Source organism: Elephas maximus, chromosome 6, assembly GCF_024166365.1.
Source record: "Elephas maximus indicus isolate mEleMax1 chromosome 6, mEleMax1 primary haplotype, whole genome shotgun sequence".
Taxonomy (NCBI): domain Eukaryota; kingdom Metazoa; phylum Chordata; class Mammalia; order Proboscidea; family Elephantidae; genus Elephas; species Elephas maximus.
In genome coordinates, this window is record NC_064824.1 from 6,258,285 (window position 1) to 6,281,690 (window position 23,406).

General features: G+C 40.9%; 1 protein-coding gene across 1 annotated transcript in view; it reads right to left on the reverse strand.

Annotated features, from left to right (window-relative positions):
* CLASP1 (cytoplasmic linker associated protein 1) overlaps positions 1-23,406 on the reverse strand; it is a 373,393-nt gene that overhangs the window by 208,483 nt on the left and 141,504 nt on the right. The window contains exons 7-8 of the mRNA XM_049889062.1: positions 21,788-21,885; positions 173-240 (exon numbers count right to left, since the gene is read on the reverse strand). Coding sequence (XP_049745019.1) covers positions 173-240; positions 21,788-21,885 — 166 coding nt within the window. The remainder of the gene's footprint in view (positions 1-172; positions 241-21,787; positions 21,886-23,406) is intronic.

The following is a 23,406-nucleotide window of genomic DNA, read 5'->3' on the forward strand; positions in this document are numbered from 1 at the left end:
TAAAATATCTTTAAAGTAATAATACAGTAATGATAATAATAATGTTTTGGTGTGTGTATGTACCTAGAATTTTAACCTAACAGGCTTTGCAGGGGTTCGCTCACACCAATGGGTTGTACGAAAGTCGGAGGTTCACAACCCAGGGACTGGCTGCACTGCCTTTTCTACTCACCGTTTGCAGATTGGATCATGTTTCCAGATTTTTGGACTTCATCAAATTTTGTAAAAATTACATTCAACCTGTATGAAAGCAAAACCATAAAAACTCTTTAACCATCACTGTGTACAATAATATTAAAACACTAATGTGAAGCTGAGTCATCCCCCCCTCAAAAAAGATATAAACACACTTAACAGTAGCTGTACCAATAACGCTAACAACAGCCAGCAATAACTGGGCACTCACTAAGGACCAAGTACCAGGCTGAGCACTTGATCCTCACGAAGGCTTTAGGAGGGATGGTCATCATTCCCATTCTACAGAGAAGGAAACTGAAGCCAGTAACCGGCGATCCAGTTGGTGAGGAGGAGATGCCGGCCTTGAGAGCTGGGGTCCGGAGCCCATGCCCCAGACATTCAACTGAGCGCCCTGAACGACAGATACATGCTGTGACAAGTATGTCTTTCTTTTCTTTCCGGGCGTAGGCTGGCAATTACTTAGCATAAAGCTTTTCAAAATGCACTAATGCTTATAATATAAAAGCTTTTCTGTGGCTTTCAGTCAATTCAGAGATGTTATAATTTCTCTAGAAACAGACGTTGCGACTTTAGCTTGAAAAAAATCTGCTTGACATTTATTTTCTACTAATAATGGCTCATTTTCACTTCGGCATTTAAATTGAAACAAAACTCTTTAATCAGTCAAAATATTCCACCCTAGTGACACCAAAAATGAGAGGCAAAGGGGTGTGTGTGTTGGGGAGGGGGTCATCTTACCATGGAGAAAAAGAGGCTGTCACGTGCAAAACACAGACACAGCAGAATAACAGAGGTTAAGGCCCCATTTTGCATCCACATCTATGCCGTCCATTTCCAGGACCAAACTAGCTATTTTAGTGTTTTCTTCCAATCCATCCTATCATACAAGTTCTAAGCGTTTCAAACATGTTCGTCTTTTCCTCCCAACCGGGATGGAAGCTCTCTGAGGGCAGGGTGCGAACTATACTCTTTTGGCGTCCCAGGCCTTGTAAATGCTCACCCAGTAGGACTTAGAGCACTGTGTGTTAGGGAGCTGGTACCTGATCCCTCCCTGCCCTCTCTCTGCAAATCTTTAGACAGTTCATTCATACATTCTAGCCTTAGTTTATTCAGCCACTCATTTACTAAAAAATGATGAGTCTACTACAGTGCTAGCTAGATGCCAAATATGTAACGTTACTGTATTTTTATGCAAATAAAAAGCACCTTCTACGTTTGTTTGCTAACTGTGCCCTCCCCCAGCGAGGTGTTTTTTCATAAGCATGCTATGCTAAATTTTTTTAAAGCAACATAAAAAAAAAAAAGTGGCATAGCAGCGCTAATGAAAATTCCTCATGGGGGGAAGGGCACAGCTGGTAAACAAACACAGAAGGTGCACATTATTTGTATAAAAATACGGTACTGTTCTGGAGGTTGCCTTCTAATAATCAAAAACCCACTGCCATCGAGTCGATTCCGACTCATAGCGACCCTATAGGACAGAGTACAACTGCCCCATAGAGTTTCCAAGGAGCGCCTGGTGGATTAGAACTGCTGATCTCTTGGTTAGCAGCTGTAGCACTTAACCACTACACCACCAGGGTTTCCAGTGCCTTCTAATAACCCAGTGCCGTCGAGTCGATTCCAACTCATAGCGACCCTATAGGACAGAGTAGAACTGCCCCATAGAGTTTCCAAGGAGCGCCTGCCTTCTAATAGGTGAGCCAAAATTACATATAAGCAATAGAGGTAAAAAGAAGGGGGTGAGCTAGCCTGACATGCTGCCTTTCCTGCTTTCCATTCCATGGCAGATAGGGATAATCTTTTCAAGTCTTCTTTCCGACTAAGCCCAGGTATAGTCTCAGAATCCTTCTCAAAACTGCTCCAAGCAATGCTACCAATTAATCAAAGTTGGCATTGAAATAAATAAATTCACCATCTCAAGACCAGATATGAGTAAAACTATCACTTACTTTCAAGTCCAGTGGTTACTAAAGGCCTGGGAAGATACCTTAGAATCAATTTCTTAAGATGTTTCCATCACCTTCCCTCTTATAAGTCACAAAGATCTCCACTGGCTTGACAAACCCATAAATAATATCATTAGTAAACAGGTTACCAGGGCATGCCCTAACCAAAAGGCACCACTTTATTGTGTCACAGCCACACCCTCTGACACGATCATGTCTGCAAGTTTGCAAATTAGGGCCAAGGTATACCTTTCATCTGGTTGTTCCTAAAATTACTAGGAAGGGCATGTATTTCTTCCATTTCTGAGACAGTATTTGCCAATATCAACAGCAATGGTGGAAAAATGTGTAGATTCTCTGTCTGTGGTAATGCCTACTCACGTGACCACGTTACCCACACCTGGCAAGCCTATGCAACTAGATACCAGAATTCTAAAAAGATTATTGTACAATCCTGATCAAAGGGGAGAAAATGCAGAAGAAAATTCCAAATTCTCAGGGAACTCCAGACTTCCTGGAGCTACGAATGTTGGCGGAACCCCTGTAACTACTGCCTGGAGATGATCTTTAAACCTTAAACCAAAAATGTTCCCAAAGTCATCTTAACACCATATAACAGTTAAGCTTAACTAGTAAAAAATGCCTGCCTTGAGCACTATGCTCTTTTAAGAACTATCTCTATGGGATCAATTGACAACAGCAACTCAAAAGATTAGATAAGAACCTCAGGGGGCAATAAATTTATGTTGATGGGAAAGGAACAACTCAGAAAAGGAAAGTGAGAATGGTTACACAACTCGAAGAATGTAATCAATGTCACTACATGTAGAAGTTGTTGATTTGGTCTATGTATGTTTTGCTATGTATACTCTCAACAACAAAATAAACAAGATTATATGTACGTGTGTGTATATGTATGTACGTATATATATGTGTGTGTGTGTATATATATAAAAGATTACTGTACTGGCACCTATACCTTAATTCAGAATTCTCACAGCAATGCATGCCCTTCTCTCTGCTTAGACACCCCTGTCTCACTAAGGCCCTCATTCCCTGTTCATCAAAACCTGTAAAACGGCTCCTACTGCTGCCTCAAGAGAACAGCAATGTGGCTTCACAACAGTCTAACTTTCCTTAGAAATGGAAGCACTGGCTACCTCTGAGCAGAGCAATGACAAAACTCCTCTCTTGGGGACTATCAATTTCCACATGTCTAAAAGGATGAGTTTTATACATTCAGAGCATTTTAATATATAACTAATAATTACCTTCTGAGCCCTCATTTTTTTCTTTTTTTCACTTTAAATCCTTGGATCTCAATTGGAAAAACAAATTCTTTACTAGTTTGAAAAATATCAACATAATATTCCCCTAGTTTTTCTAAATTTAAATTTTTATACGCAACTCTTCAATACAATTTTGGTTTATTTTACTATAAGCTTAAATCTAATTTTTTCCTCCAAAAATTTATAATATAAAATATAAACATCAAATAACCTCCTAGAAGCAAATACTGGTAATGTCACAATCAACAAGCCTCACCAATATACTCAGAGCTTCTAATCGGTTTTTACCACCCACTTTTTTCTTAGGTGCTCCTTGGAAACTCTATGCATCAGTTCTACTCTGTCCCATAGGGTCGCTATTAGTCGGAATGGACTCGATGGTGATGGGTTTGGTTTTTTTGGTTCTCAGACATGAGCAGGCAACCAACGGTTGCTAGACATATGAGCAGAGCTCCTAACTTGAAAAAGATCAAAATAAATACACGTGTGGGGAAAAAGACTATGCAAGGAGAAGAAGTTTAAAAAATATATCATTAATAGATTCAAAGAGATAAAATACTGCAACCATAAAAGCAAACATGGGCAAAACCCTTCAGAATGGCAGAATGAGGATCTCTTAAAAACCACTCCTCATAGATACAAGAACACACCTGCAAAAACTGTCAAAATCAACACTTCCAGAACTCTGGAAAATAACGAAAGGCTTGCAACAATTCGAGGAGCATTTAGGTAAGAAGAAATGCTGGATCTCAGTAAGAGCAGTGGGCTTTCCATTGACTTACCGTGCCTTATTCCCACCACCAAATCCCCAGTTCTGCAGTAACCCTGAAAACTAATAGGCCCGCAGTTATGACAGTTTAAAAACCAGCAGCCTACCAGCCACTGGGGAGTCCGCGGATGGCACAAATGGGTAAGCACATGACTACTAACCAAACAGATTGGCTATCTGAACCCACCCAGAGGTGCCACAGAAGAAAGGCCTGGTGATCTGGTTCCAAAAGATCACAGCCATGAAAACCCTATGGAGCGCTGTCCTACTTGACAACAACTGGTAAGCAGCGACTAGAGACAGTGGAACAATTCTGGAGCTTCCTAAAGATCTCCATTTCCAAGTAAATGTCATTACTTGACAAGTCTTGCACATCTCTGAAAACCCCCACTCTCAATACCTTTTCCTGCTTGACCTGACTCAGAACTTGTTGACACAAGTTCCTTTTCACTGATCTTCAACAAAAGAATTAGCAGCAATTCTTTAGCAGCAATTCTTTAACAATGCAGCTGCCCAAGGTGAGAATAACAATCCTGATTAACAGAAAGAGGGCTAAATTTCAGGGAACATCTAGCTCAATTGGCATAACATAGTTTCTAAAGAAAATATTCTACTTTCTACTTTGGTGAGTAGTTTCTGGGATCTTAAAAGATTGTGAGCAGCCATCTAGGATACCTCACTCCTCTCACCCCTTTGCAAGCAGGGAGAACAAAGAAAACTAAAGACACAAGGAAAAGATTAATCCAAAGGACGAATGGACCACAACTACCACAGCCTCCACCAGACTGAGTCCGCCACACCTAGATGGTACCCGGCTATCACCACTGACTGCTCTGACAGGAATCACAATAGAGGGCCCTGGACAGAGCTGGAGAAAAACAGAGAACAAAATTCTAACTCAAAAAGGAAGACCAGACTTGCTGGCCTGACAGAGACTGGGGAAACCCCATGAGTGTGGCCCCCAGACACCCTTTCAGCTCAGTAATGATGTCACCCCTGAGGTTCACCCTTCAACCAAAAATCAGACAGGCCCAAAAAAACCAAACGAGACTAAAACAGGCATACCAGCCCAGAGGCAAAGACAAGACGGCAAGATGGGGCAGGAAAGCTGGTAATGGGGAACCCAAAGTCAAGGAGATAGAGTGTTAACATGTCATGGAGCTGTCAATCAACGTCATAAAACAACATCTGCACTGTTTCATGAGGAGCTACTTTATTCTGTAAACCTTCATCTAAAGTACAATAAAAAAATTAAAAAAAAAAAAAAACAGATGTCAAACACTTAAATGATGGAGAATGAGGAGTCCGTAGGGACTTCTGAAAAGCTCCGACATGCTCCCGGGCATCTAGAAGGCCATGAGTATGTTGAGGGCTGTGCACATGCCCAGGAAAAGCCTGGTAAGGCCTTAAAGGCCTAGCTCTGCCTCCCAGAGCACTGAAAACATGCCACAACACAAAAAGAGGCCTTCAACAAAGACTGGGAGAGTTCCTGGTTCACGGCATTTAAGGAAGTCTCTGATAAATCATTAACCGACCGCTAAGCTAAACAAGCAAAGAATTCAATGACCACACACAGCAAAAAAGACACAGTTTACAGAATTCATTTAGGGAAGTCACTGAACAAATAGGAGCAATAACAACAACAAATCTGAAAAGCAGGTAGAATCTGATTTCCACAGCTACCACATTATATTAATTTAAAAGCATACTTTCAACAAAAAATTTTTCAAGCTACATAAACAAATGTATGGCGCATACACAGGAAAAAAAATAGGCAATAATAGTATCATCCCTCAAGAAACACAAACATTCAACTTACTCAATAAGACTTTCAATAAACTATATACATAAAAGAACTAAAAAAAAGGATGAAAACAATGTGTCATGAAATGAGAATCAAATAGAGGAGGTGAGGCCAAGATGGTGGAATAGACAGATGCTTCCGGCGAGCCCTCCTACAACAAAGACCTGAAAATAACAAGCGAAACGAGTATATTTTGACTAGCTAGGAGCCCTGAACTTTAAATGCAAGGTCAGGAAATGAACTGAGGGGCAGGGGAAGGAAGAGATGTTTCAGAAGCAGAGAGGAGTTACCAGACCTGAATCACCGGGAGCCCTCAGGCACTATTCCCGGGAGCAGCTGCGGTGGGCTGGTACTAACGTTAGGTCACAGTTTCCTCAGGCAGAAGGAGCCAGCGGCACAGCCTACTCACACCTCCGGAACCAGAGAAGAACGGCGCTCTCAGCAAAAGCTAAGTACTTGCGTACATTTTACCACGCCCCCGGCCCCCAAGCCAGCTTCAGTGGCTGTTGATTTCCCAGGGCCTGAGATAGGCCCTGTTGAGCACCTAGCGCCATGCTACAGGCCGTGGAGAAGGAATAAATTCGCAATTGGGGGAAAAGATAATTTGCCACCTCCACTAACCAGGGGAGCTCAGGACAGGAGCGGCTCTGGTCCAGGCATAAATAGTCCGTGGACGTTGAGTGCCTTTCCCCTCTGCATGGACCTGTGTGGGCCTGTTTCAGGAGAACAGACCCTTGCTGGCAGACTACAACTATTTCCGCTGTGCTGTGGAGAGGTGCATGTTTGATGTTTGACATTGCTTTGCCTATTAAACAGCATCCTCACCTACTCACATCAGGGGCCTAAGGACTGGTGGCTCCACTCAGATCACCCAGTCGCCTGTGACAGGGCTCCAAGCATAACTGGTACCTCCCAGTCCTTAGAACCAAAAACACTGGGTACCCATGATCCGTCTACAGAACCTAGCTACCTGTATGTTCTAGGAAAGAGGGACGCCCTTTCCTCAGAGACACTTGGGGGATGATTCTCAGGCCCCTGCCTTGTTCAGAGTATGACCCCTGCTGCAACCAGATACCGGTACCGACACCAATCACCCTTGCCCCTCTAAGAATGTAGGAAAGAGCCTGTACCACACACTTGACCAGCTACCTGGACACCTGAGCTGAATTCATACAAGAAAAGTGAGTGGACTCCTAGACCGATATACCTGATAACAGCTCTACCCATCGGAGGACAAGATATCAGGGCTCCAAAGGCGAAAATAATCAAGCTAGCTCACTCAAGCAACCCATTTGGGCATATCAAAACAAAAAAAAGCAAGAAGCTACGACACAGTAAGCAAACATAAAATAAACTAATACAATAACTTATAGATGTCTCAGAGACAAGTCAGTAACAAGTCACATAAAGAAACAGACCATGATCGTCTCAACAAGCTCTGAAAACAAAGAATTAAGGGATCTTTTAGATGAAAGAACCTTCCTGGAATTCCCAGAGGCAGAATACAAAAGATTAATATACAGAACCCTTCAACATCAGGAAGGAAATCAAGGACCACACAGAACAAGCCAAAGAATAAACAGATAAAGCAGCTGAAGAAATTAAAAAGGTTATTCAGGAACATAATGAAAAATTTAATAAGCTGGAAAAATCCATGGACAGCCAGCAATCAGAAATTCAGAAGATTACCTGGATGAAAAGAAAATGAAGAACACCAAGGACAAAAGGTAAGTATGAGCCCAAAAGACAGAAAGGGCAACATAAACCAGAGACTACATCAGCCTGAGACCAGAAGAACTAGATGGTGCTGGGCTACAACTGATGACTGCCCTGACAGGGAACACAACAAAGAACCCCTGAGGCACCAGGAGAGCTGTGGGATGCAGACCCCAAATTCTCAAAAAAGACAAGATTTAATGGTCTGACCAAGACTAGAAGGACCCCGGTGGTCATGGCCCCTAGACCTTCTGTTGGCCCAGACAGGAACCATTCAGACATGGATTAGACTGGACAATGGGTTGTAGAGAGATGCTGCTGAGGAGTGAGCTTCTTGGATCAGGTGGACACTTGAGACTATGTTGGCACCTCCTGCCTGGAGGCGAGATGAGAGGGTGGAGGGGGTTAGAAGCTGGTGAAATGGACACAAAAAGAGAGAGTGGAGGGAGAGAGCGGGCTGTCTCATTAGGGGGAGAGTAATTGGGAGTGCGTAGCAAGGTGTATATGAGTTTTTATGTGAGAGACTGACTTGATTTGTAAACTGTCACTTAAAGCACAATAAAAATTATTTTAAAAAAAAGAAATTCAGAAGATTAACAATAAAATTATAGAACTAGACAACTCAATAGAAAGTCAGAGAAGCAGATTTGAGCAAGTGGAAAGCAAAACGTGTAAAAGTGAAGATAAAGCATTTGGCACTACCATATTTGAAGAAAAATCAAATAAAATAATTAAAAAAAACAAAGAAACCTTAATAATCATGTGGGACTCTATCAAGAGAAATAACCTACGAGTGACTGGAGCTCCAGAACAGGGGGGGACAACAGAAAATACAGAGAGAATTGTTGAAGATTTGTTGGTAGAAAACACCCCTGATATCATGAAAGATGAGAAGATACCTATCCAAGGTACTCACTGAATTTCACATAAGGTAGATTTTTAAAAGAAAGTCACCAAGACATATTATGATCAAACTTGACAAAACCAAAGGCAAAGAAAGCAGCTAGGGATAAACGAAAAGTCACCTACAAAGGAGAACCAGTAAGAATAAGCTCGGACTACTTGGCAGAAACCATGCAGGCAAGAAGGCAATGGCATGGCATACATAAAAAACTGAAGGAAAAAAATAGCCAGCCAAGAATCATATATCTAACAAACCCATCACCAAATATGAAGGTGAAATTAGGACATTTCCAGATAAACAGAAGTTTAGGGAATCTGTAAAAACCAAAACCAAAACTACAAGAAATACTAAACGTAGCTCTTCGGTTAGAAGATCAATAATAAGTGGTATCAACCCAAAACTACAAAACTGGGCAGACCAATCAGACATCAACCAGGACAGGGAAATCACACAAAAAAATCAAGATACAAAAACGCTTAAAACAGGGAAACAGCAATGCTATTGTGTAAAAGAAGACAACATTAAAACAATAAAGAGTGACTAAGAAATGCAATCATAGATCTTTCACATGGAGAGGAAGACAAGGCAATAAAAGAAATAAAAGCTAGGTTTAAATTTAGAAAAATAGCGGTAAATAATAAGGTAACCACAAAGGAGACAAACTATCCTACACATCAAAATAAAATACAAGAAAAAAACAGACGCAGCAAAAACAAACAACAATGAATATGTGGAAAAGACAATATATAAAGATCATCCACTCAGCACAAAAAAAAAAGTGGGAAAAAGAAACTGTCAACAAAACACAAAAAAAAGACATCAAAATAACAGCACTAAATTCATTTTTTTACCTATCCATAATTACAGTAAATGTAAATGGACTAAATGCACCAACGAAGAGACAGAGAGTGGCAGCATGGATTAAAGAACACAATCCATCTACATGCTGCCTAAAAGGGACACAACTTAGACTTTACAGACACAAACAAACTAAAACTCAAAGGATGGACAAAAATATATGAAGCAAACAACAATCAAAAAAGAGCAGGAGTAGCAATGTTAATTTCGGACAAAACAGACTTTAAAATTAAATCCATCGTAAAGGACAAAAACGGACATTATATAATGATTAAAGGGACAACATACCAGGGGGATATAAACATTAAATATTTATACACCCAATGACACGGCTGCAAGATACATAAAACAAACTCTATCAGCTTTGAAAACTGAGATAGACAGCTCTACAATAATAGTAGGAGACTTCTACACACCACTTTTGGTGAAGGATAGGACATCCAGAAAGAAGCTCAATAAAGACATGGAAGATCTAAATGCCACAATCAACCAACTTGACCTCATAAACATATAGAGAACACTCCACCCAACAGTAGCCAAGTATACTTTCTTTTCTAATGCACACGGAACATTCTCTAGAATAGACCATATATTAGGTCACAAAGCAACCTTGGCAGATTCCAAAACACTGAAATATTACAAAGCATCTTCTCTGACCATAAGGCCATAAAAGTAGAAATCAGTAACAGAAAAGCAGGGAAAAGAAATTCAACACTTGGAAACTGAACAACACCCCGCTCAAAAAAGACCAGATTGTAATGAGACATTAAGGATGGAATAAAGAAATTCATTGAATCCAATGAGAATGAAAACACTTCCTATCAGAAACTTTGGGACACAGTGAAAGCAGTGCTCAGGGGTCAATTTCTATCATTAAGTGTATATATTCAAAAAGAAGAAAGGGCCAAAATCAAAGAATTATCCCTACAACTAGAACAAACAGAAAGAGAGCAACAAAAGAAACCCTCAGGAACCAGAAGAAAACATATAATAAAAATTAGAGCAAAACTAAATGAAATAGAAAACAGAAAAACAATTGAAAGAATTAATGAGACCAAAAGCTGGTTCTTTGAAAAAACTCAAGAAAATTAATAAACCATGGGCCAAGCTGACAAAAAAAAAAAAGAATAGGAAGCAAACAACCCAAGTAAGAAATGAGATAGCCGATATTATAACAGGCCCACCTGAAATTAAAAGAATCATCTAAGTATGAAAAACTATGCTCTAAGGAATTTGAAAACCTAGAGGAAATGAATGAATTCCTAGAAACACACTACCTACCTAAACTAACACAAACAGAGGCAGAACAACTAAATAGACCCATAACCAAAGAAGAGATTGAAAAGGTAATCAAAAAAACTCCCAACAATGACAACAAAACAGCCCTGGCCCTGAGGGCTTCACTGCAGAGTTCTACCAAACTTTCAGAGAAGAGTTAACACCACTACTACAAAAGGTATTTCAGACCGTAGAAAAGGACTGAATACTTCCAAATTCATTCCATGAAGCCAACATATCCCTGATACCAAAACCAGGTAAAGACACCACAGAAAAAGAAAATTACAGACCTATATCCCTCATGCCCTTAGATGCAAAAATCCTCAATAAAATTCTAGCCAATAGAATTCAACAGCATATCAAAAAAATAATTCACCATGACCAAGTGGGATTCATACCAGGTATGCAGGGATACTTCAACATTAGACAAACAATTAATGTAATCCACCATATAAATAAAAGACAAGAATCACATGATTTTATCAATTGATGCAGAAAAGGCATTTGACAAAGTCCAACGTCCATTCATGATAAAAACTCTCAGCAAAATAGAACACCTGAAATAAAATACCTCATTTTAGAACCTATTATACCGCCAAAGTAGTCAAAATAGCCTGGTACTGGTACAACAACAGATACATAGACCAATGGAACAGAATTGAGAATCCAGACATAAGTCCATCCACGTATGAGCAGTTGATATTTGACAAAGGCCACAAATTAGTTAAATGGGGAAGAGACTGTCTTTTTAACAAATGGTGCTGGCATAACTGGATATCATTCTGCAAAAAAAATTAAACAAGACCCATACCTCACACCACGCACAAAAACAAACTCAAAATGGATCAAGGACCTAAACATAAAATCTAAAAAAATAAAGATTATGGAAGAAAAAAATACAGATGTTAGGAGCCCTAATACATGGCATAAACAATATATAAAACATTACTAACAATGCAGAAGAGAAACTAGATAACTGGGAGCTCCTAAAAATCAAACACCTGTGCTCATCCAAAGACTTCAAAAGAGTAAAAAGATTACCTACACACTGGGAAAAAGTTTTTAGCTATGACATTTCCGATCAGTGCCCGATCTCTAAAATCTACATGATACTGTAAAAACTCAACTACGGAAAAGCCAAATAACCCAATTAAAAAATGGGCAAAAGATATGAACAGATACTTCACTAAAGAAGACATTCAGGGAGCTAACAGATACATGAGGAAATGCTCACGATCATTAGCCATTAGAGAAATGCAAATCAAAACTACAATGAGATTTCATCTCACTCCAACAAGGCTGGTATTAATCCAAAAAACACAAAATAAATGTTGAAGAGGTTGTGGAGAGTCTGGAACACTCATACACTGCTGGGTGGGAATGTAAAATGGTACAACCACTTTGGAAATCCATTTGGTGCTGCCTTAAAAAGCTAGAAATAGAACTACCATACGATCCAGCCATCCCACTCCTCGGACTATATCCTAGAGAATTAAGAGCTTTTACATGAACAGATATATGCACACCCATGTTTATTGCAGCGCTGTTTACAACAGCAAAAACATGGACGCAACCAAGGTGCCCATCAACAGATGAATGGATAAATAAATTATGGTATATTCACACAATGGAATACTATTCATCGATAAAGAACAGTGATGAATCTGTGAAACATTTCATAACATGGAGGAATCTGGAAGGCATTATGCTGAGTGAAATTAGTTGCAAAAGGACAAATATTGTATAAGACCACCATTAGAAGAACTCGAAAAATAGTTTAAACAGAGAAGAAAATATTCTTTGATGGTTACCAGAGGGGTATTCACTAATTAGATAGTAGATAAGAACTACTTTAGGTGAAGGGAAAGAAAACACACAATACAGGAGAGGTCAGTACACCTGGACTAAACCAAAAGCAAAGAAGTTTCCTGAAAAAAATGAATGCTTCGAAGGCCAGTGTAGTAGTGGCGGGGGCTTGGGGACCATGGTTTTAGGGGACATCTAAGTCAATTGGCATAAAATCTAAAAAGAAAACATTCTGCATCCCACTTTGGAGAGTGGCATCTGAGGCAAGGGGACATCTAAGATGCACCTATTGGTCTCAACCCACCTGGATCAAAGGAGAATGAAGAACACCAAAGGTACAAGGTAATTATGAGCCCAAGAGACAGAAAAGTCCACATAAACCAGAGACTGCATTAGCCTGAGACCAGTAGAACTAGATGGTGCCCACCTACAACTGATGACTGCCCTGACAGGGAACACAACAGAGAACCCCTGAGGGAGCAGGAGGGCAGTGGGATGCAGACCCCAGATTCCAAAGAAAAAGACCAGACTTAACGGTCTGACTGAGACCAGAAGGACCCCGGTAGTCATGGCCCCCAGACCTTCTGTTGGCCCAGGACGGGAACCATTCCCAAAGCCAACTCTTCAGACAGGGATTGGACTGGACAGTGGGTTGGAGAGGGATGCTGGTGAGGAGTGAGCTTCTTGGATCAGGTGGATACTTGAGACTATGTTGGCATCTCCTGCCTGGTGGGTAGATGAAAGCGTGGAGGGGGTTAGAAGCTGGCGAAATGAACACGAAGAGAGAGAGTGGAGGGAGAGAGTGGGGTGTCTCATTAGGGTGAGAGCAACTGGGAGTATGTACCAAGGTGTATATAAGTTTTTGTGTGAGAGACTGACTTGATTTGTAAACTTTCACTTCAAGTACAATAAAAAATTAAAAAAAAAAAAATAGGGAGAAGGCTAGGAGCCGTAATACATGGCATAAAACAGAATACAAAACATTAATAACACTGCAGAAACACCAGAAGAGAAACTAGAAAACTGGGAGCTCCTAAAAATCAGTTATGCTCATGCAAAGAGTAAAAAGATAGCCCCCAAACTGGGAAAAAGTCTTGGCTATGACAAATCTGATCAGCGTCTAATCTCTAAAACCTACAAGATGTTGCAAAACCTCAACAACAAAAAGAGAACCCAATTAAAAAATGGGCAAAGGACATGAACAGGCACTTCACCAGAGAAGACATTCAGGTGGCTACCAGACACGTGAGGAAATGTTGATGATCATTAGCCATTAGGGAAATACAAATCAAAACTACAATGAGATACCATCTTGCCCCAACAAGGCAGGCATTAATCCAAAAAACACAAAATAATAAATGTTGGAGAAGTTGTGGAGAGACTGGAACACTTACACACTGCTGGTGGGAATGTAAAGAATGTAAAATGGTACAACCATTTTGGAAATCCATTTGGTGCTTCCTTAAAAAGCTAGAAATAGAACTACCATACGATCCAGCAATCCCACTCCTTCTAATATATCCTAGAGAAGTGCGAGCTGTCACAAGAATGAATATATGCACACTCGTGTTTACTGCAGCACTGTTCACAATAGCGAAAAGATGGGAACAACGTAGGTGCCCCATCAATGGACAAATGGGTAAACATTTTATGGTATATTCACACAATGAAATACTATGCAACGATAAAGAACAATAACGCATCTGTGAAACATCACATAACATGGATGAATCTGGAAGGCATTACGCTGAGTGAAATTTGTCAGTTGCAAAAAGACAAATATTTTGAGACCACCAGTATAAGAACTCAAGAAAAGGTTTTAACACAGAAGAAAACATCCTTTGATGGTTACAAGGGTGAGGAGGGAGGAACAGGAGTATTCACTAACTAGATAGTAGATAAGAATTATCTTAGGTGAAGGGAAGGACAACACACAATACAGGGGAAGTCAGCACAACTGCACTAAACCAAAAGTTAAAAAGTTTCCTGAATACAACCACTCTTGGAGAGACAAAGTAGCAGGGGTAGGGATCTGGAGACCATGGTTTCAGGGGACATCTAGGGCAACTGGCATAACAAAGTTTATTAAGAAAATGTTCAGGGTCCCACTTGGAGAGTTACATCTGGGGTCTTAAAAGCTAGCACGTGGCCATCTAAGACACACCAATTGGTCCCAAACCACCTGGAGCAAAGGAGAATGAAGAACACCAAAGATACAAGGAAAATATTAGCCCAAGAGAAGAAAGGGCCACATAAACCAGAGACTACAACAGCATGGGATCAGAAGAACTAGATAGTCCCAGCTACCACCAATGACCACCTTGACAGGGAACACAACAGAGAGTCCCTGACAGAGCAGGATAAAAGTAGGATTCAGAACTCAAATTCTAGTGTAAAGACTAGACTTAATGGTGTGTCTGAGGCTGGAGGGACCCCAGAAGACATGGCCCTGAACTCTCTTTTAACCCAGAACTGAGATCACTACCAAAGCCAAGTCTTCAGACAAAGGTTAGAGTGGACTCTAAGACGTAAAATGATACTTGTGAAGAGAGAGCTTCTTAGCTCAAGTAGACACGAGGCTAAATGGGCAGCTCCTGTCTGGAGGTGAGATGAAATGGCAGAGAGGGATGGGAGCTGGCTGAATGGACATGGGACTCTGGGGTGGAAAGGAGGAGTGTGCTGTCACTTTACAGGAGGAGCAACTAGGGTCCCATAACAATGTGTGTATAAATTTTTGCATGAGAAACTAACTTGAACTGTTTATTAAAGCACAACAGAAAAAAAAAAAAAAAAAGCAAACAGGATGCTATAAAAAGGGAAACATACAGTGAGCCAGATACAACTCTCAGAAATCAGAAATAGGAAAAATCAAATACCTAACAGAATGATTAGAAGGTAAGTTTGTGACAATCTCCTGGAAGATACAGAAATCTCCTGGAAGATACAGAAAAATTACGATGATATAAGTGGGAGGGAAAAGATTAAGAAAATCAAAGGGCCAGTCCCAGTAATCCAACATTCTAATACTAGCTACATTTTTTAGAGAAATTTATCCACATCCTAATAACATGAGATTCCAGACTGAAAGATCCTCCAAGTGCCCAACAAAAGAATGGAAACAGTCTCACACAAGACCCAGCATCGTAAAGTTTCAGTCAAACACTAAGGACAAAGAAAAAATACTACAAGCTTCCAAAAGGAATCAAAGTTATATACGTAGGATGAGGAATCAGAACGACTTTGGCTTTCTCCATAGCAACATCGACAGCTGGAACACAAGGGCTTTAGCTTCAACATTTTGAATGAAAATGATTTCCCACCTAGAATTCTCTGCTCTGCCAAACTATCAGTGTCAGAGTAGAATAAAGATATTCTCAGGCTCAAAAAAATTTTCTTCTCCATACCTTTGCGCTGGCGGATATCCGCAACTAAAATGAGAGGGCAAACCAAGAAAGATACAGTAAACAAGAAATAGCAGCTGCATCTCCGGAGAAAGGGGAAGCAGAGGCCCCAGAGGCATGCGAGAATGAGAGCCATGTAAACGGCACTGAAGGCAGCCTGTCCAGACTGCAACAGGCTCAAGGAAACAAACTGGCAGAGAGGCTAGGGTTTACTTAGGGATAAGTACGTACACAACTATGCAAATGAAAAGACAACGCCAAGGAAAATAAAAGGTCGCTCAAACCATACGTGATCAAATACGTGAATAGCATATATAATCATATGATGCCGTCAACTAAATGCTGTCCTAACCAAAATTAAAATACGCCTATACTTGGTGGATGAGGAGTTGGCAAGCGTACCTGCGGGAAGTGAGGAGGAGGAAAGAAAGCTGAAACGCAATCTACATCATGAGAAGTAAAATTCTTTACACTGGCAGAGAATTCAGAAATGGCAATGCGTGCATATTATTTAGAGAGAAGGCCATGAAAACAATCAATAAAAACAGCGACAGTGTTTGCCTCTGATGAATGAAAAACAGCGGAAGAGGAAAGGAAGTGCCTTTTTAAAAATGTATCTTGTAAAACTAACTCATTCTCTGTATGAATGACTTTGATAAAACATTTAAAAAATGAGAGGGGACGTCCCACAGAACATTTCTCATGGGCTTACATGCCTTGGGCCCTCTCCAACACCACAGCCTCAGCAAGCAAATAAAAGTTAAACAGTTTCCATTTTCCCTTTCCAAAACAATCAAGTAATATCTACACTGAATGTTTATAACATTTTAAAATAGGCTGAAAGCTAAATAAGTAAACAGCTGTTAAAAAGTGCAGATTCACAAGGTAAGTTGTAATGCACCAGACAGCATGCATCAGTTCGGTCTGTAAGTTAAATTATCCCTTGTAAGTTAAATTATCCCAGTTCAAGGAGCCGCTATTTCAGGTACTTGGTTGCCAAGTGAAGGCCCCAGAAGAAATTTATCACCAGCAACCTACCTTTTTTCCAAAGCTTCACAAACTACAATATTACACCTTATTGATTGAAAATATCTTCTGGAAGATTCGATGGGGTGACAGTTAATGTCTATGGAAGCAGCATTTCTCAAAAATGTCAAAGCATGTACTTCCTGCTTATAAATCAAAAGGAGTTACAGCTGGTCTATTTACATTTTACCAAGCTGCCAGTTATAACTTTATAAAAACTATATTCTGATAAATAGCTGGCAGTGTGGTACACTTACTTTCTGAACATATTATGTATATGAAATGTGAAAATAATTTGTGTAAAACAATATAAAATGGTCAAACACTAAACCGACTGGTATACTAAAGTTCACAACTATTCGGAGATCCCATGTGGATCAAAGACTTTCTAACACGAAGATTTTGTTGAATACCTTCACCTTACTGTCTGGGTCAATGTGACTCCAGCCACTGGATGACAACATTTCTATAACAACATAACTTATGGCCCCAAACCCTAATTCCAGCTCCTCCAAAACAATGCTGTTTAATGTAAAAGTTTTTTTTTTTTCTTCTCCCCCATCTTTAAAATGAAGATATTACCTAATTTTCTACTTTAGGATGAAGAATACTGCTGTTCAAATGAGATTATTACTCTTATTTAAATCATTTAAGGAGCCTTGGTGGCACAACAGTTAAGCAGTCGCCTGCTGAACGAAAGGTTAGCAGTTCAAACCCAGCTGGAAAGACCTGGCGATCTGCTCCTGTAAAGACGACAGCAGTTCTAGTCCGTCACAGGGGCCACTGTGAGGTGAAAAACTGACCTGGCGGCATCTGACAACACTGGAGCCCTGGTGGCAGTGGTTAAGCATGTGGCTGCTAACCAAAACGTGGGCAGTTCGAATCCACCAGCCGCCTCTGGGAAACCCTATGGGCCAGTTCCATCCTGCCCTATAGGGTCTCTATGAGGCGGAACTGATTCAACTGCAATGTGTTTAACAACAACATTAAGGCATTCCTTTCCACCACATATTTTACTAGAGATGTAATTAATCTTACTTATCTCAGATACAGCACTCACTCAAAGCGAACAAACTTTAAAGAGGACATTTTTATTCTACGACTAAATACAAGTTTTGGAAAGGATTAAGTAAATTCTACAATATTTCATCAGTTTATGGAATCTTGCTAACTTAAACTTTCACTATATTCATGAAATAGAAATTCCATAATGACGTTACAGAATTTCAGAACATTCAAGTATTCTAGCAGCCACTTGGAGCCACGTACAGCAAATACTGAATTTCCTAAGCAACAGTTTGTAATACTTTAAAAACCCACATTACACGTGGGTACATGTTGTTGTGAGTGCCTTCCAGTCGACTTTGACTCACGGTGATCTCATGTGAAAGAGCAGAACCCCCCCACGGGGTTTTCGGCTGTAATCTTTATGGGGCAGATCACCAGGTCTTTCTCCCACGGAGCCGCTGGGCGGGTTCAAACGGCCAATTCAGGAACTGAATGGCTAACCATTGCTCCACCAGGACTTCCTGGATGCATACTCAACAAAATAAGGGAAGGTACCAGAGCCCAGGCCCAAAGAGTGCTGGACCTTGGGTTACTGTTCTGTAATTAAATTAAAAAAACAATAAGTTTCGGCTTCTTTAACCAGATTAAGGTTTTTAAAGAACGCCCTAGTTCTCCAAGCACTTGTGTCTGTCATAAATTCACAATAATATCTGTAAGAATGTGGGTCCACTTCTCCAGGACCATTCTCTCCACTTCGGTCCAGAATTTCTGAATAAAAGCTGTAAGGATGTGGGTCCACTTCCCCAGGACCACCCTCTCCACTTTGATCCAGAATTTCAGAATAAAAGCTGTAAGGATGTGGGTCCACTTCCCCAGGACCACCATCTCCACTTCAGTCCAGAATTTCACAATAATAATGTCTGTAAGGATGCAGGTCCACTTCCCCAGGACCAACGTCTTTACTTTAGTCCAGAGTTTTTAGGAAGGGTTTTAGGTAAAACGAGCTAAAACCATAATTGCTATTCACACAGCACCAAGGTCTTCTGGAGCTTTTTATATATATGTACACATATATATAAGGAGGGGGGATACTAAAAAGAACACAACATGACAAGGTGTCTGAATGTGAAAGTTTTTGCCCCAGCTCTGGCACTGGGTTTCTTTGGGGGTCTCCAAGTGACCCCCACGTTTGATGATTTGTTAGGAGGACTCAGAGGATTCAGCTCACGGCTGTTATTTTATTCAGCAAGCAGATACCAAGCTCCATCAGCAAAAAGAGAAAAGGTACGTGGGCTGCAGTCAGAGGAAATGAGGTACAGGCTTCCAAGAATCCTCACCCAGGAGGGTCACCCCAGATATGCTTGATTCCCCCAGCAACGAGTTTTTGATAATGTGTGAAATGTCTTCCAAGAAAGCTCAATGGAGGCTCAATGCCCAAGGTACTTTACTGGGGGCTGGACATACCTGTACCCTTTGTCTAGCAAGTACCAAGGTGCAGACTCCAGAAGGTAAGCAAGTATTCGGCACAAACCACACTGTCAGCACAAAGAATCTGGGCACAGCAAGCCACTCTTATCAATTCTGGCAATGGTGGGAGCTCTCCCAAAATCCAAGTTTCCAGATGTAAGGTCAAAGCCAACCTTGCAAGCAGGCTTGTCTAAGGACAGCAGTCTCAGGCCTGTTATGTTAACTCTCTTCTGAACGCTCACCTCTCTAGATCTCAGTCTTCTGCACACTCACCTCTCTAGATCTCAGTTACACCATGTAATTTCACCCAGTTCTGTTAGTTGGCTTTAAGAACCTTCCAGCATTACCCAGGAATCTCATGGCTGGGGCCTCCTTGAGCACCACGTGTGGCCATCCCTGGAGCAGCAGGCCTGCCTTCCCAAGGGGCTGGTGACCCTGCCCTCTCCCTCCTAGCCCCTGCCTGCGCTGCTCACCTGTGCTCTCCACTTTCCCTCATATTTTGTATCGCCCTAACGTTTGGTACTTTTGTCTTCTAAGTGTTCTCATCATATACCCAAAGACGAGAAGGCTGAGGTTCGTAACACACAGGAGTAAGAAACTATTCTCAGAGAGTGTGTCTTCTAAACAGCATGAAAGGCAGTTTTATTCCTGTCTCTTCATCCTGTACTCAACACAAGGGCCATGATTAGAGCCACACTGGCTCAGTGTTCTTCGACAACACAGAAGTATGTTCCCACGCAGCTACTCACGGAGCCACTGTTTTAAGGGTAAGGGGCCCTCTTCTGTCACATGTGCCCAAGGAAGAGACAGGGCATCGGACAGATAACTCCCATACCACAACTAGATGTCCACTCCTCTGCAAACGCTCATAAAACAGGGTAGACGAAAACAAAGATGGGCCATAAGAACTGGGGCTCAATCTCAGCTCTGACTTCTACTAGCTGGGTCATCTCCCAAGAGCTGCTTCAGCCATCTGGGCATACTGACACGCAGGCCGCTCCGAGTCCACTCCTACGCTAACTTTCCAGGACGGTCACGTTACTTTCTCCCCAAGGAACAGGGTGGGTCAAAAGGTTTAAAATTCATTTGGTATTTTTTCAACACAGTTAAAATTACAGATATCCAACTGCTCATTATCTTTAATTTTGACTATAACAAAGGGACGTTTGAGGGCTCGAGATGTCTCAGGTCTGATGAGGTGTCTGCCCCCTCTACACTGGCTTCTATACCTTGAGGCTGACATGACTCAACAGCAAATAAGCATTTCAGTGAAGTTTTCCAGGATTATTACTTACAGATTTCTATCCAAACTCATTCTGCAAAGGCTTCGTTCAAACAAATACATCCTGAGGACCTACTACACTAGATGCTGTGTACAGACAATATGGTTCTGTAAGTGCTGGTTTTTCTAACGACATTTTATTTTTCTAAATAATTTAAGATGAAATTCACGTAACATGAAATTAATTTTAAAGTGAACAATTCAGTGGCATTTGGTACATTCACAATGTCGTGCAGTCACCATTTCCATCTAGTCTCAAACTTTTCCGTCACTCCTACATAAAACCTGTCTCCGTGAAGCAGTTTCTCCATCCTCTGCTGGCCCCGCCCCCAGCCCTGGCAACCACTAACCTGCTCTCCGTCTCTATGGACTCACCTACTCTGATAGTTCATACGCATGGAAGCATGGACGTGGCTTCCTGTCTGTCTGCTTCCACTTCGCAGAACGTCGTGGGGGCTTATCCACATTCTGGCACGCATCAGTACTTCACTCTTTTTATGGCTACGTCTTATGGATATACCACAATCTGTTTATTTGTTCTTCTACTGATGGACATTTGGGCTGTTTCTACTTTTGGCTTTTCTGTATAAGGCTGCTATTAACATGCATATACATGTACTTGACTATCTGTCTTCAGGTCTTTTGGATATGTACCTAGGAGTGGGACTGTGGGGTCATCTGGCACCAAGAGGAGCCCTGGTGGTGCAATGGTTAAGCACTTGGTTGCTAACCAAAAAGGTCTGCAGTTCAAATTGACCAGCCGCTCTGCAGGAGAAAAGACCTGGTGATCATCTAAAACCAGGGTACACCAGGGGGACCTGTCTAGATGTCTGGTGAGGACATCTGTCTATTTCTGAGAAAGTGGAATCGGTGGGGGCCTGATGTCTGATTTGGACAAGCTCTCTGACCACAATCCTCTACCCATATATTCTGTGAATAAAATTACCCCAACAAAAAAGGTAGTACACACCAAAATGTTAGCTGTGAAGATTGGGAGAAAAGAGAAGAAGCAAGGAAAAAGTCTGAACTCACCGGGACTGTGGCAATCCTTTTTTACTGAGATCTGCCCTCACGCGTTCTCCTACATGTCTGTAAATTTCCACTAAGCTGTTTATTGCTGCATCTCGAACCTAGGCGTAAAAGAAGAGATCTTACAGAGTTGCTCTGTGTCACTAAACAGCACCTCCTGCTGGGACTCAGCAGGCCATACACCCCCCACGTTTACTGCCACATTTACCAATGCAACTGCAAACACAACCCCTCACATACATTCAACGAGACAATGTCACGTTCGACAGTTTTTATTCTGGTGACACAATTCCAAAGGGCAGAAAAAAATTTAGGCTCCCATCCCTGTAATACATGTTAAAGTCCATATCCCTTAAGTTCTTTCCATTCTTTAATATGATGTCAGCAAACAGAATTTTCAGGTCATCTTTCCAAAACAGAGAACTCACTACAAATAAATTATACTAAAAATAAAACACTGGGCAACACATTCTGGATTTAAGTTAATTTAACAAATAGCTAATGAGCAACAAAAATGGGTAGCATAGGCTACACAGAGACCTGATTCAAGAAGCTCCAAAGTCCTAAGAAAAGAGATAAAGAAGTCCATACGTTCTCATTTAAGACAAGACAAGATGTAATAAATATTTTAGTACAGAGCTCCCACAGCTTAAAGGAGAGTGCAATCACATCTGGGGATCTCAGGAAACGTTTCATCGACGAGGATGGAGCCACTTCAAATGAGCTTGGAAGGACAGGATTTCAGCAGACAGAGAGGGAAGAAGACAGAAGTCCACACAAAGGCACAGCTTGTGCAGGGCGTGAAGGCAGAGACATAGGGCATGCAATTCCCAATGAGCAAATTAGCCAGGCCGGGAAGGTGCAAGCATGGATGAAGAAAGCCGCAGTAAAGAAGGCTTAAAAGACGATTTGAAAAAAAAAAAAGAACTTTGGGGAAATGTGAACATGGACTGTATATTAGATAGTATCGCTGTTCCCATGTTAAATATCTTCAGTAGGAAAGTGACATTAGTTATGCAAGAAAATATGCTTGTTGTTAGGAGATGCACACTAAGATATCTAGGGGTAAAATATCACGATGTCTACAAGTTATTTTCAAAGGCTCAGCACACAAACACAAAATGTGTGTGTACATATATACAAAATAAATATGACAAATGTTAGCTGGTAAATAAGATATTCACTAAATCTCTCTACCAATTTTTCCATAGGTTTAAAATTTTGCAAAATAAAAAGGCAGGGGAAATTTTTAGAATGGAACCAAGGCCTTGATTGCCAATGGGGTGGAGAGTAGGAAGGAGGGGTTTATATTTAACTGAGTAGGCAAAGGCAGACACAATTTTAGACTTGGTTTAAAGTAATGAGACCGCAGTAACAGAGTGAAGAGGAAAGAAGTAGGGATACAAGTAACACTCCACAGTTCTCAGTATTGCAGGCTACCCTTGGATTTAACAGTATAATACAAAAGCAACTGTACTCATAATTCTTTTCTCTCTTATGTGAAAAAAGACAAGTCTCAAGACATATTACCTAGGCAACCAAAACCTTCATCAGTTTATTTGGGAAAATAAATAATTTGTGATATCAGGAAACATTTTTACTTTGAAGTATGTGTATTTCAC